Here is a 14,604-nt window from a genome sequence, read left to right on the forward strand (position 1 = left end):
TAGTCTTCTCGCTATTGAGTTGTACGTGTTCTTTCTACAATCTGGGTATAAGTCCTTCATTAAAAAGAGTGATTTTCAAATCTTTTCTTTTAGCCTCTAAAAGAGGCTGTTTTCTCTTGGTTTGAATGAGCTCTGATTTACCAGTTAGTTTGGTTTGGTTTGGTTTGGTGTTTTGGTTTTGGTGTAGATTGAGCTTTGCCATGTAAGAACTCTTGCCTCATTCGACCATAAAAACCCCCCACTGTTTTCTTCTAAACTTGTGTTGATTGCTTTGACTTTCCAAAGTCTATCCCCGGGCCAAGTGTGGAGGTGCACGCCTTTAATCCCAGCAAAGGCAGAGGCAGACAGATCGCTGTGAGTTAGAGGCTGGCCTGGTGTACAAAGCGAGTCCAGGACAGCCAAGGCTACACAGAGAAACCCTGTCTCAAAAAACCAAAAAAAGAAAAGAAAAGAAGAAAGTCTGTTCCCTTCAGTAACAAGCCTCTGGTGTTAGGCGCGCTTCCACAGCGCCTAGAAAATGTCCTCCACTTCTCTTCATCTCTGAGCAGCCTCTGTGTAAGTGTGTCTTCCCCACACTTACTAATTAACTAGTTTACAAAACAGTTTTCCATAACATCCCGATTTTCTACCTCCCCATAGACCATCAAGAAGACTCTACTGTCCCCAAACTCAGGGGACACTCCCTGGCTGCTGTGACACCAGTTCCATTCACAACCAATATATTATACATGAGCTTTAGTCTTCCTGACTGAACAGCTCAGCTCACCATAGCATAGCCCTTCAGCCTCTACTCTACCTCCACAAACATCATGGTGGTGTGTGGTGTGTGTGTGTGTGTGTGTGTGTGTTGCATGCACATCCATTCATGACCTCGCAAGTTTGCATGGGGGCCAGAATCCAACATCAAGTGTCTTGCTCTATCACCCTCTATATATTTTCGAGGCAGACTCCCACTTCACCTGGGATTCACGCATGCGTGTGTGCATGCATGCATAACGCAGTTAGTAGGAAATAAGAATTGTGTGGCTGGTTTCATCTTTAAGGAGGTCTATGTTAATTATAAGCCCCATAACATCAAGTCCTCTGTCCAGTGTAGTTTTATTTCTCTTGCTGTTCTTGGCAGAGTGCTGAATGGCAAGTAAGCATTCAATAAATATTCTTTATTGTGTCTGTATAATAAAGACAGAGCGTTATATATTAGATTTAAGGGCATCGTCGGATGATTTCTATCCCACTGTTTGTCTAAATCATAATGAATAGGCACTTGGTGCAGGTTGACCTCCCCGCCCCCTCTCTGCCCTCCAGTAAGCTCAGCATGAGAAGTCGCTCTTGCTCTGTAGTATTTGATGTTTCACAAAAAATTAACAAGTAAACATTAGAGCTTCGTTATCAAACTACGAAGTGTTTTCTGTACATGGCCTCTCTGTTTTAGGAGTTTTAAGTCAGCCTTTAGTCCTCAAAACCTTTTCCAGTGTGAGGATGATGGTGCAGCTCTGTAGTAGGTCACTTGTCTAACATGCACATGTCCCCATGGTCAATCCTCGACCCTACTTTAAAAAAAAAAGAATATGAATTTAGGGCTAGCTCAGCAGATAACAGTGCTTGCCACACAAGCGTCATGACCTAAGATCAGTCCCAGGAACCCATGTAAAGAAAGCCAGATGAGATAGCGTGGACCGTAATCCCAGCACTTAGATGCTAAGGTGGGAGGTGGAGACAGGAGAACTGCTCAGAAGCTCTCAGGACAGCTCTACTGAAACACACAGAGCAACAGAAACAAGAGCTCTTGCCTTGTAAGATGGAAGGAGAGAGCTGACTCCTGAAAGCCATCCCCTGACCTGCACATACACATTGTGATACACGCCCACAATCACATACACACAGTAACTAATAAGCAAAAGTTGGGGGTTTTGTTATCGTTGCTTTTGCGTTTACTTTTTTGTTTTCTGAGACAGGGTCTCACTATGTAGTCCTTACTGGCCTGGAACTCACAGAGATCCACCTGCCTCAGAGAGCCTCCCTGCTGAGATGAAAGGAGTGTGCCACCACACCCTGCTTGAAGTTGTATTTTATGATTTTATTTTTATTTTATGTGCATGAGTATTTTGCCTGTGTGTTAAGTTCCTGCACATGTGCGCCTCTTGCCTGAGGAGGCTGGAGAGGGCATCAGGTCCCCTAGAACTGGAGTTACAGACAGTTGTAAGCCAATGCATGGGTGCTGAAAACCCAACCTGGGTCCTCTGGAAGAGCAGCCAGTGCTCTTAACTCCCGAGTCATCTCTTCAGCCTTGTAAAGTTTTCTTGAAAAGGAGGAAGAGTACGAATTCTGCCCGCTGCCCCCCACCCCCAGAGTTATCCATCTCTTAATTTTTATCAAGCTATAAATCTTTATTGTATTTTGTATATGTGTCCCAATACACACCGAGGTTGCCATTTTAACCCTTTTTAATTGTCTAACTCAGTGGTTTTAAGTGCATTCCTATTGTTGGGCAACCATCACCACTATCTCCAGAACTTTGCTCACCTTCCCAAATTGAAACCCTTTTCCAGTTAATGACTCCCCAATCCCTATAGTAACCACCATTCTACAATCTCTCTGTAAATTCAACAAACCAAGTATCTCATATAAATGAAATTAAACAAAAAAAAGTCCTTCCCCCATGCCCTTTGTTATTGTTTTGTTTTCGAAACAAGGTCTCACCAAGTATCCAGGGCAACCATTAAACTCAAAAGTCTCCTTCCTCAGCCTCCAGAATGTAGGAACTGCAGACATGCGCCATTGTGGCCTGGAAAGATGGGGGGTGGGGGGGCAGACCTGGTTTCTTTGTTAGGTTAGCCGGTTCACCCTTCCGTGCACACTTGTGTTGCTCTCATCTTCACTGGTCTTTGACAGAAGAAGACAGATGGCGTCAGTGTATACCCAACGCAGATAGAGTGATACTGTAAACCTGAGCTTCTAATCCAGTGAGACACTCACCTACAGGGTGGATGCCAAGCAAATGCTTACATCAGCCAGCACACTGTAGCATCCATAACGGGGGCGAGCCTCAGTTCTGAAGGAGAAAATGACCTGAAATCAGGGTCTGCAAAAATTGTGCCACTTGGTGCATAGAGGTAGGTAAGCATTTGACTGAGCAAGTGCGTATGAATACACTTATGTGCATAACTCCCCAAAGCTGGAGATCACCCCCGTTTGAAACAGGTAACCAATTTGTGAGGACCAGCAAGATGGTTCAGTGGGTAAAAGCACTTACTACCTGGTGACCTGAGTGTGCCCCCAGAAACCCATGCAAAAGTGAAGAAGAGAACTGACTCCATTGCCCTCTGACCTCCATACCCACTTTCAGACACATAGTCACTGTAGTAAACTCAGATACATAGGGAGTCCTTTCAAAAAGAAAAATGTCACATCTTTAAATGATATAATACCTTATACAATAGGAATAAAACTGGACTGGAGGGATGGCTCAGAGGTTAAGAGCATTGGCTGCTCTTCCAGAGGTCCTGAGTTCCATTCCCAGCATCCACATGGTGGCTCACAACCATCCATAATGAGATCTAGTGCCCTCTACTGGTGCATAGTTGTACATGTAGACACAACATTGTATACATAATAAATAAATAAATAAATCTTTAAAAAATAAGTAAATAATCAAACTATAAGGCGGTGGTGGTGAACACCTCTAATCCCAGCACTTGGGAGGCAGAGGCAGGTGGATCACTGTGAGTTTGAGGCCAGCCTGGTCTACAAAGTGAGTCTAGAACAGCCAAGGCTACACAAAGAAACCCTGTCTCAAAAAGCTAATAGTAAGTAAGTAAGTAAGTAAGTAAGTAAGTAAGTAATTAAAAAAAGAAATAAAAAACAAAAGAATAAACTATAGGTAAGCAAAAGCATGGAATAAAGTTCAAAAATAGTCTAAGGGAAGTTCTGTTTAAGGCACCAGCACTGGCTTTTGTTGTTTTTGTTTTTGTTTGTTTTGTGTTGTTTTGTTTTAATGGAAAGGAATCCCCTAAAATCATATGGTGATTGTTATTAGGGATACAGGTGGTGGAAACTCCTGACTGGAAAATGGCATGCAGTGGGGAGGAATCTAATAGGTTCCTTGACCCAAATGGAGACCCTGTGGGTACTAATTTAATAACAGCTTCTTGAATTTAGATGTTTATATTTTATGCACCCTTAAGAGTCATCATATTGTATAGTAAGATATCTTTAAATTCTCTGATTCTCCAAAGGAAAACAATTACAGAAAATCAGGTGACATAGTCATACACCCAGAGTTGCAGCCCTCTGATACGATAAGAAAGACCCAGCTGGCCCAGCCTGGAGAGTGCTAGGAAAGATGATCTGTGTCCCAGCTTCCTCATTACTGTGGTCCTGGGACCTGTAGTACAGGGACAGAGACCTGAAGTACCAGCACGCATAGAAGCTAGCCAACATGTGCAGTCTGCTGGGGCCTTGTGGCTGCTTTGACAATGCTCAGGGCATTTCCCAGTGTTCCACTTCTGCCTTCGTTGTTGTCACACATGATATGTGAGACATTGCGGAAAGCAAGTAGGCCACTCCCCCCCCCCCCCCCCCCCGCTACCCCAGAAGGAGCTCCAGGTGGTCCTGCTGCGGAGAGCTGCTTTCCTGAGTTGTCATAGAGAGAGTTGTTAAGATGAGCACAGCTTTGACCAGCTTTTGAGAAGAATGTCCTCATCCAGTGTATGTCATCAGGGTCCCATGATGCACCATTTCAAGACAGGGTTTCTTTGTTTAGCTCTGGCTGTCCTGGAACTTGCTCTGTAGACCGTGCTGGCCTTGAACTCACAGAGATCCACCTGCCTCTGGGCACCACCACCACCCAGCATCTTCTGCAGCTTTTAAATGGAGATCATGAACCGCTTTCCTTTGTCAGTGCTGGGGGTTCACTAAGTACCAAACCCTTCCCTCCCTCATATGTCCTTGCCTTTGGTGATTCTGTGAGCAGACTGTTAGACGGAAGTCCTGACTAGATTTTCCTTCTAAAGAGGTGTATCAGGCAAAATGGCCACAACACACTTAGGAAGTTCAGCAAACAATGTGGCCGATTGGAAAGCACGGTTAAGCATGCCCAGCCATCACTGCAAACAGCTTTCTGTCAGGTTCTACATGGGAGGGCAAAGCAGTTAGCCAGCCGCTCTCCTCAGGGTTCTCACCCTATGGGGTCAAACAACCCTTCCACAGGGATCATCCAAGACCATCAGAAAACATATTTATATTACAGTTCATAGGAGTAGCAAAGTTACAGTGATGAAGTAGCAACGAAATTTATGATTGGGGATCACCACACCATGAGGAACTGTATTAATGGGTCGCAACATCAGGAAGGTTGAGACCCCCTGCTCTACAGTTTTGTCCTATGGTGTGCACAGCTGCTGGTGTCTGTAAGATGGGGAGTGTGTTTCCTGCTGGGTTTCACACTGCCTTTGCTTTGTTTGCCGCAGGCTCCATTTTATCTTGCTGTCGCTCCTCTTTCAGGGCCTGACTTTCCAGGAGGTGGAGAACTTCTTCACTTTCTTGAAGAACATTAATGACGTGGACACTGCCCTGAGCTTTTACCACATGGCCGGAGCATCTCTCGATAAAGGTAATGAACCGGAACTTGTCTTTCAAAGCTCTGAGCACTAATGTGTACCTACTGGATAAATGCTTCGCCTTAAAATGTCAGATTTCCTTAGCATTGTCCTTTGGTTTGTTCTTCATTTTGTTTCAGGACAGGGTTTCTGTGTAGTCCTGCCTGTCCTGGAACTCACTCTGTAGACCAGGCTAGCCTCGAACTGAGAACCCTGCCTCTGCTTCCCATGTGCTGCAACTACAGGCATTCACCACCAGCAACCAGTGGTTTGTCCTCTTGTGTTGGCCTTAAATGAGCTGTGCACTTCGCCCAAGCTCAGCACATGCATTTGGCTGTGCTGCCGACAGGGGAGACTACCGCTGTGGTTAGCCTAGAAGCAGGCGTGAAGCAAGGCAGAGCTTTAAAACCTTTCTCCTCCAAGCCGGAGTCACTCAGCGGACATGGTCTTTGATGAAGGAGCAGGCTTTCAACAGTTACATTTTTTTTAAGAATTGAGAAGGAGGCCCGGCGTGGTGGCACACGCCTTTAATCCCAGCATTCAGGAGGCAGAGACAGGCAGATCTCTGTAAATTCTAGGCAAGCCTGGTCTACAAAGCGAGTCCAACACAGCCAAGGCTGCACAGAGAAACCCTGTCTCGAAAAAAGCACCCCCCACCCGACAAAAAAGAATTGAGAAGGAAAAAAATGTCTTTTAAATTTACCCACATATTTACCATTTCAGGTGCTTTTCATCTATTCTTGAATATCTAGATGTTCATCTGGGCTCCTGAAGTTCCTTTCTCACTGTACTGTGATAAACTCTCGCTACATTTAGACTGCGCATGCGCTGCCAGGTGCCACGATGCATCCTCTTACGTCTGCCCGAAGCACCAACTTAGGTTTTAGAACACAGTCTTGCCTGTTTAGCACCTTTCAGAAGATCCCTTCACATTTACTTTTTCTTACTGTGAGATCATGGCTCTAACTTACATGCGAAATCTGAAAACTATCCATAGGAATAGGATCGAATGGTGGTTGCTGCAGGGTCCAGGAGTCGGCTAAATGGGAAGAGGGGTCAAAGGGGTCAAAGCTCGAGTCACACACAGCATGAGGGTCCTGGAGAGCTGGTTACTAGTGGTGACTAAGTCACTAACACTCTATCATAGGCTTGGATTTGCTAAAGGAAATGCTAAATGCTGATCTCACACACACACACACCCCTAAAGAGATAAAAATGTTGATTTGGAAGGTGAACATGGTGGCCCACACCTGTAGTAGGCTGAGGCAGGAGGATCATGAATTCAAGACCAGCCTAAGTTACATAGCAAGCCCCTGTATAAAAAGAAAAGGAAAAAAAAAAAAAAAAAAACCACTAATTAGGCTAATTGCAGTAGTGCTTCACGGTGTATTACCTGCCAGAGCGTTGTGTTGAGACCCTTAAATACACAATTCTGTGTCAGCTATATGTCAGTAAAGCTAGAGAGACAAATGAGATCACCCTACTTGCAGCCAGAACTCATTTTACTTTTCTCTTTCTGATCTGGATGCCTTTTATTTTAATCTATCCATAGAGCTTTTTAAAAAAAAAAAAAAATAGCACTTGTTTGCTTAAAATAACGCCTCCTCTCATCTCTCTGGGAAAGCATGGTGGGGATGTCATGGCGAGGCAGTACCAAGCCCTTCCTTCTTCCAGAGCAGCTTTGGCTGGGCTGCCGTCTCCCGAGGCAGGGTTGGATTAGATAGCGTGTGCAAATCCAAAGGCATAAGATTTAAAGTCAGAAGTTGCAAAAATAGAATTAATAAGTGCCTCTATGTTTCCCCCCCTCAACTAAAGCCAACAGAGCCACTTAAAGAAAACCGTACAGATGAATCACTATCTGTGTTAAATTATAGGGTGTACAAAATAGAATGATTCAGGGTAGTGGTAACGAAGAGAAATGCAACCCCGTGATTAAAAAGGCGGAGGGGGGAGTTCCTTTCAAATGACTTTGGGCCATTTCCTGAGTAAGATGGCGGGCCTCTGGTACTCACTATTACATCTGGAAGCCGTGCTTGACATGCAGCATACACTTAGCTTTCAGGCCTGTGGTGCTGTGTCATTGACTCCTTGGTTTGCTTTATATGTTCTACATTGGATCCGTTGAACATACATTGGTAGACATCAAAGGGATAAGGCCTAGCTTCATGCTGAGTAACAAAATAAACCACATGCATTTGTGTCCCAGGACTGCTATTTTTTTTTTTTTTAAATGTCAGCTGGGTGCGGTGGTGCATGCTTTTAATCCCAGCACTCAGGAGGCAGAGGTAGGCAGATCTCTGAGTTCAAGGCCAGCCTGGTCTACAGAGCAAGTTCCGGGACAGCCAGGGCTGCCCAGAGAAAAACCCGGTGTCAAACCATCCCGTTCTCTGTTGCAGCATCTCTCGCTGAGCTTGTGTGTGGGCTTGCACATCTACTGCCCAGCTAAATTCTTGTGTCTTCCTCGTGTAATGTTCGTGTCTAGGGCAATAACTCACCATGAATTACAGGCCTTTCCTCTTCTCACCCAGAACTGTGTAACTTCTAGTACTGAGATGAACCCTAGAAAAAAGGAAAAATGGTGTGGAGCTTAAGTTAAGAACACCCTCTAAGGCTGGGGATGTACTTGCCTACCAGGTGCCAAGCTCTGAGTTTGGTCCCCAGCACCACATGGTAACCCATGAGTGATATCCCAGCATTTGGAAGTACAGTCAGGATCAGAATTTCAAGGTCGACCTCGGCTACATAGTTAGTTTGAACCCACCCCCACCCCCAGGGCTACAGGAGACCCTGTCTCCCAAGAACCCAGGCACTGATGTCATGCTGCCTGAGTTTGTCTTGGCTGCTGTCATTCATTTCCTAGCGTGGTAGCCCTGGGCTCTTTCTATGTGTTGAAAGTAAGGATGGAGTGGAGAGTGTGATACGACTTTCTCACGTATTCTGGTGCCTCACATTTGACCATGTCCCCTGGAGTGGGAGACCTGGTGGCACTCAGAGGAAGGACAGCAAGTAGCCAAGAAGAGACTTGATACCCTATGAGAATATACAGGGGGACGTAATCCCCCTCAGGAACAGTCATAGGGGAGGGGAATAATGGGAAAATGGGGGGGGGGGGAGGAATGGGAGGATACAAGGGATGGGATAAACATTGAGATGTAACAAGAATAAATAAAAAAAAATTAAGATGTAATATGAATAAATTAATAAAATATATATTTTTAAAAATGTGAAAAAAAAAAAAAAGAAAGTAAGGGTGACGATATATGGGTCATAGGGTGTCGTAAGGACGGATTGTAAGGGGCAAATAGTATGTAAAAACAGAGCGTGTATTCTGCAGAAACAGCCTGCATGCAAGGGTCAGCCATCCATACAAAATGGTGGCAGCCTTGAGGAAGAACTCGCAGGCTCTTTAAGGGCTCTAAGGGAATCCTATCTGTGGCTTCGTGACTCCAAATGGGATTGCTGGTGCTGGTGGAGTCTATGTAACCACAGGCCTTTTAGCAATGCCCGGGTCCTCTCAACATGTACAGAAAACACTGTCACCTTGCACATTTGCTTAAAAGGTCATGTTATGAAGTTGGACAAGATGGCCACAGTCTGATGCTGCTCATTTGTTTATTCTGCCAGCAGCACAGGCACCGTGCTAGGCATGGGGGTTCTAGCCTCAAGAAGCTCACAGGAATTCCAGTCAGTGTGGTGAGTGCTAATGAGCAATACGATGTGGGGACAGGAGTGGAGCCCTGACACACAGGAACCTAGCAGGGTCGAAGGTGCGCTCGCTGCCCAGCCTCGTCTCATTCCTCACTGCCCTCGATGCAGCTGTCCTCTTTTTTTTTTTTTTTTTTTTTTTTTTTTCCTAGAAAGGTCACGACCTTCAGACACTGGCATCTTTCCAAGGCCCTGGCACCATTTCTTCCTTGGCAGCTTTAGAGCTTACAAGCCAACGCTGAAACATAATTGAGCAGACTTTCCCAAGCACCACTGTAATCGATGTGGTAATGAGTCCTCCCTAGCTTTGCAAAGAAAAGTGCTCCACGGTATAAATTTATAAGTTTGGAAAATGCCAGCATAGCACAGAACTTCTCCCTAAGCGCTGCCCCTGCTGGCTTTTAATATGCTAATATTTGCTACTCATCCCCAAAGGAGGGGTTCCAGGCTTGATTTGCTCCAGAATACCTTTAGTACCTTACAGATTAAATTAAAGCTCCCCTGAACAGTTCCAGAGGTGCAGACAGGCAGCAGGGACACTGATGGATGCACCATCAAAGAACACGATCCAGTCCTCATGCTGGAAGCTTCGCTGAGGTTATTGTCATTATTCTGGCTTGTGTGGGCCATGTGGTAACAACTCAGATAAGAATGAGGTGACCCCAGTGACTTCTGACCTTCTGAACAAGCACATGGTCTCCAGGAAAGACTGGATTTCCTCTGTGGGTCATCTCTCATAGCACTTATGGACAGCCAACTCTATTTGTCCTTCCTACACATAGGATTAGCTGTACTGCCTCTGACGGGCTGTGTGAATCATGTAAGTTACCTGCTGAGGAAGGTCATAGGAAAGCGAACATGCCTTCTCTCACCCCCCCCCCCCATCCCCTCCACTCCCGTGCCTCCCTGTGATGAAGTGGATGAATTCAAGTTGAAGCGTAGAAATGAGCTATGGCCTCTTTAATCTCAAAGCATGTCCGTTCTGCCAGGAGAGAAGGTTTCCAGGTACAGGAGCCGCTAGCAAGCCCCTCAGGGTAGTAGACGTGGTAATCATGTGAGTCCTGTGTGTCCCCCATGTACATGAAAATAATCACAAATAGTGGCTACTGCCTTTGTTGCTCAGACTCTACACATACCTCCTTAGATTGAAAGCTCATTTAAAAGTTATCCTTGCCGGGCGCGGTGGTGCATACCTTTAATCCCAGCCAAGGTTACACAGAGAGACCCTGTCTCAAAAACCCAAAAAAAACAAACCAAACAAAAAGCAACAACAAAAAAGTTATCCTTAATTTTTTTTTTCCATCTTTCTGTTTTGGGATAAGGTCTCACTGTGTAGCCTTGGCTGTCCTGGAACTCACTCTATAGACCAGGCTGGCCTCGAACTCTAGAGCTCCACCTGCCTCTGCCTCCCAAGTTCTGGGATTGCAGGTGTGCATTGCCACCACCCCAAGCCTCTCCCCATCACTCTGTAGGACAAGAGAATAAATATCAAGACCATCATGTAACTCTGCCACAATGCTCTTGGCAGCCCCAAGGTGACCTTTGAAGTACCGTTCTCATCATCAAACGATTCCAGTTTCTTTTGTGTCTAAAGTGACTTGGACCACAAGGATAACCTCTGAGAACCCCTGTGCCATCAAACTCTGTGAATCTAATATTTAGGGTAAAGACTTCAATCTTTTGCACTTTAGATCCCTCCTGAGTTGTTGGGGAAGTCGGACATCACTGGTGGAGTAAGCAATTCCTAGCTCACAAGCAGCCCTCGCGTTCTGTGCAGACGTGTTAGACAGACACGCTGGTACCTCATGAGGACCGAGGGTGCTCTGTAGTGCTGCTTCTTCACGGCCTCTGACAACGCCGCACATCAGGAGTTCACAGCAGCTTCCATGACACCCACAGTGCTAAGTACTTTGTGTACATTCTCTCTGGTCCTTAAAACCCAGACTGTGGAGATGCTGTTACCCCCTTTCGATGGGTATGGGAATAAAAAGGGAAACTTCTTGCTCACGACTGCCCAGCGAAGCCATGGTAGAGTCAAGACATAAAATGGCATCTCCTAAACCCCATACCATCGTCTCGCCTCTCTGCATATTTCAAGATTCAGTTGGAGTCTTGAGTACAGAGCACAGTGCAGGTCCACCACTGGGAGCCGCAGTCATGGCAGCCTCCAGGAGACAGGCTCTCGGCCACTTCTCTCCAGTTGCCTTGGCTGGGCAAACATAGTGGGGCAAGGGTAAGTCTAGGCCTTCTTCTCTAACCCGAACCAGCCTCATATCATGACAGTCCCTGTGCCTCCTCGGCCTTCCAAATAAGTCAGCCACCTTTAGGGTAAGAATTAAGCCCTCCTGGGAAGTGGTGTCCTTCTCCCAAGTCTGGGAGTTGTCATTTCCCCCAGGAGCAGGTTCCCCTACTCTCGGGCACCATTAGTGCTCTCCTTACAGTGGTAGAGTCCTGGGGATGGCCTAGTCTACCTTCATTTCTTATAGAGGAATACCTCAGTCAACACATCTATCTATGTTCCTTGTCTTTCTAACCTTGTCGCTTTTCACATGGCAACCAAAACATAGCTGCCTACATTCGTGTCCCAGGAAAAGGTGGTAGCCCACTGGAGAGCCATCAGATTACAACCAAAAGCACATCCAGCGTGTGACACAGGACACAGAAGCGGGATTTGTTTTAACCCAGAGTCTCACATAGCCCTGGCTGACCTCAAATGCATTATATAGCCAAGAAGACTGAGCTTGAACTTCCGGTCTTCCCCGGACCTGCCAAGTGCTGGGATTGCAGATGCGTGCCACCACACAGAGTCTTCTTGTTTTTTGGATTTGTTTTTTATTTTGTTTTGTTTGTTTGTTTGTTTTTCAAGACAGGGTTTCTCTGTGTAGCCTTGGCTGTCCTGGACTCACTTTGTAGACCAGGCCGGCCTCAAACTCACAGCGATCCACCTGCCTCTACCTCCAGAGTGCACCACCACACCCGCCGTCATCTAAGTTCTTAAAACCTTAGGTCCCTGCTTTGGGGATGGTGATGTTACAGACCTTATCCCTCAGACTCTGGGTAAATGGAAGAGATGATGCTGACTGGGCGGCTTGGCCCGGGGTACCGTCACCTGGCCCTCTTCCCATCTCCACACTTATCAAGGGTGACCAGAAAAACCACCCCCTGCTGTGACAGCTCCATAAAGTCCTTAAATAAATACCAAGGATATAATTTGCCAGTGGACCACTACCACTACCACCATGCCAGAAACCCTGGGTTTGGTCCTCAATACCACAAAAATAAAAATAATTGTTAAAAGTCTTAAAAGACCATTTTGAAGCAGTTGTAGCCTACTTTTGTTCTTTGAGGAAATAGATCTATAGTTACTTTTTTAATGTGTTTGTTTGTTTTATGGGCATTTTTGCCTGCATGTGTGTACGTGCAGTACCCGCAGAGGCCAGAAGGGGGGTCCTTTGTTATTAGCTCACAGTTTGAGAGGATGCAGTGAGTCCCAGTGGGGGCTCTAGCTGTGGTGGTAGGAAGGGTCATATCAAGGCCACAGTCAGGAGGCAGGAAAGGGTGAGTACAACTGCTCAACTCACTTCCTCCTGACTTTTTATTCCAGCCCAACCTATTGGGCGGGTCTTCCATCTCCAGTTAAACCTTCTCACAGACACACCCAGAGCTGTGTCTCCTAGGTGACTGTAAATCCAGAGGGAATGACGATGAAATGAAGATCCATCGTGATATAGCCCAGAGTCATGTGCGAATCCACATGAAAATGGACTAATTTATAATTATCAGATGTATTTAAAGTCAGAGAAAAGCTATTGGATTCCCAAAAGAGAAAGTGGCAGCTTTTATTTCCTTTTTAGAAAATTTAAAACGTAATTAGACCTTGGCTAGTACCTCTACCATCTCATTTCTGCAGCTTGGTGCTCTGGCTGTACAAAGGTATGAAGCACACCTAAAGACTGAGGGCAGCTATATATAAAGTGTGACTGGAGGAGCCTGGGACATTCCCAGTCATAAATACTGTGCCCCTGGCTCTGCAGCTGAAAGTCAGCACAGTTGGTGGCTGCAGCCGTCAGGAGCCTAGGTGCAGCCTTCTGGGGCTTTGCTCAGATCTTGTCGTATAGTTTTGGTTTGCTTTTCAGATTTAATTTTATTTTACGGGATTCGGGTGTTTTGCTTGCATGTATGTCCTGCATGAATGTCTCTGCACCACTTACATGCCTAGTGCATATAGAGGTCAGAAGAGGCTATGGTACAGAGATCTGTGATCTGCCATATGGGGACTCTAGGATTCGAACCTGGGTCCTAAAACTGGATCCTCTGGAGGAACAGCCAGCACGCTCAACCACTGAGACACCTTCCCAGCCCCTCTGCTCAGATCTTTTTTTTTTTTTTTTTTTTTTAAGATTTATTCGTTTGAGCCGGGCGTGGTGGTGCACGCCTTTAATCCCAGCACTCGGGAGGCAGAGGCAGGCGGATCGCTGTGAGTTCAAGGCCAGCCTGGTCTACAAAGTGAGTCCAGGATGGCCAAGGCTACACAGAGAAACCCTGTCTCGAAAAACCAAAAAAAAAAAAAAAAGATTTATTCGTTTGTTTTATGTATATGATAGTGTATCCCAGAAGAGGGCATCAGATCACATTACAGATGGTGCGAGCCACCATGTGGCTGCTGGGGAACTGAACTCAGGACCTCTGGAAGAGTAGACAGTGTTCTTAACCACTGAGCCATCTCTCCAGCCCTCTTTTAAAAGACTTTTTTAAAATTATGGAGGGTGGGGAAAGGTATATGCATGTGAGTAAATGCCCACGGAGGTCAAAAGAGGGCATCCAATCCCTTATTGCTGAACTTGAGTCCTCCGGAAGAGCAGTGCACACTGCTGAGCCGTCCCCCTAGTTTCTTCTTTGAAGGCTTCCTAAGATATGGACATTGTAATGGACTAAAACTATTACATCATTAAAAAGAAAAAGAAAACAACATGGCAGTTATAAAGTTTTAGGACTGGGAGTTTTAAAAATGTTTTGTTTAAACTACTTTATTGCTCTTAACCTACAATAAAAATTCATTCACTATGAAGGAAAATGACTTACCCAAATCACAGCTAATGTGGTACAAAACAGGACAGAAACTCAGGCTCTGAACATCACACCAGTGCTCTCCTTAGCACGTGGAAATCAGAAGGACCTGGGATGTTAGAAAAGACTCCAAGCTGAGCGGTGGTGGCGCATGACTTCAATCCTAGCACTCGGGAGGCAGAGGCAGGTTGATCTCTGAGGCCAGCCTGGTCTACAGAGGGACCAGGACAGGCAA

At 45.8% G+C, this 14,604-nt stretch overlaps 1 protein-coding gene across 1 annotated transcript in view; it reads left to right on the forward strand.

The window, feature by feature from the left end:
- Micu1 (mitochondrial calcium uptake 1) overlaps positions 1 to 14,604 on the forward strand; it is a 127,198-nt gene that overhangs the window by 100,889 nt on the left and 11,705 nt on the right. Inside the window, exon 9 of the mRNA XM_051153089.1 lies at positions 5,503 to 5,611. Coding sequence (XP_051009046.1) covers positions 5,503 to 5,611 — 109 coding nt within the window. The remainder of the gene's footprint in view (positions 1 to 5,502; positions 5,612 to 14,604) is intronic.

This window comes from Acomys russatus, chromosome 11, assembly GCF_903995435.1.
Source record: "Acomys russatus chromosome 11, mAcoRus1.1, whole genome shotgun sequence".
Lineage (NCBI taxonomy): Eukaryota > Metazoa > Chordata > Mammalia > Rodentia > Muridae > Acomys > Acomys russatus.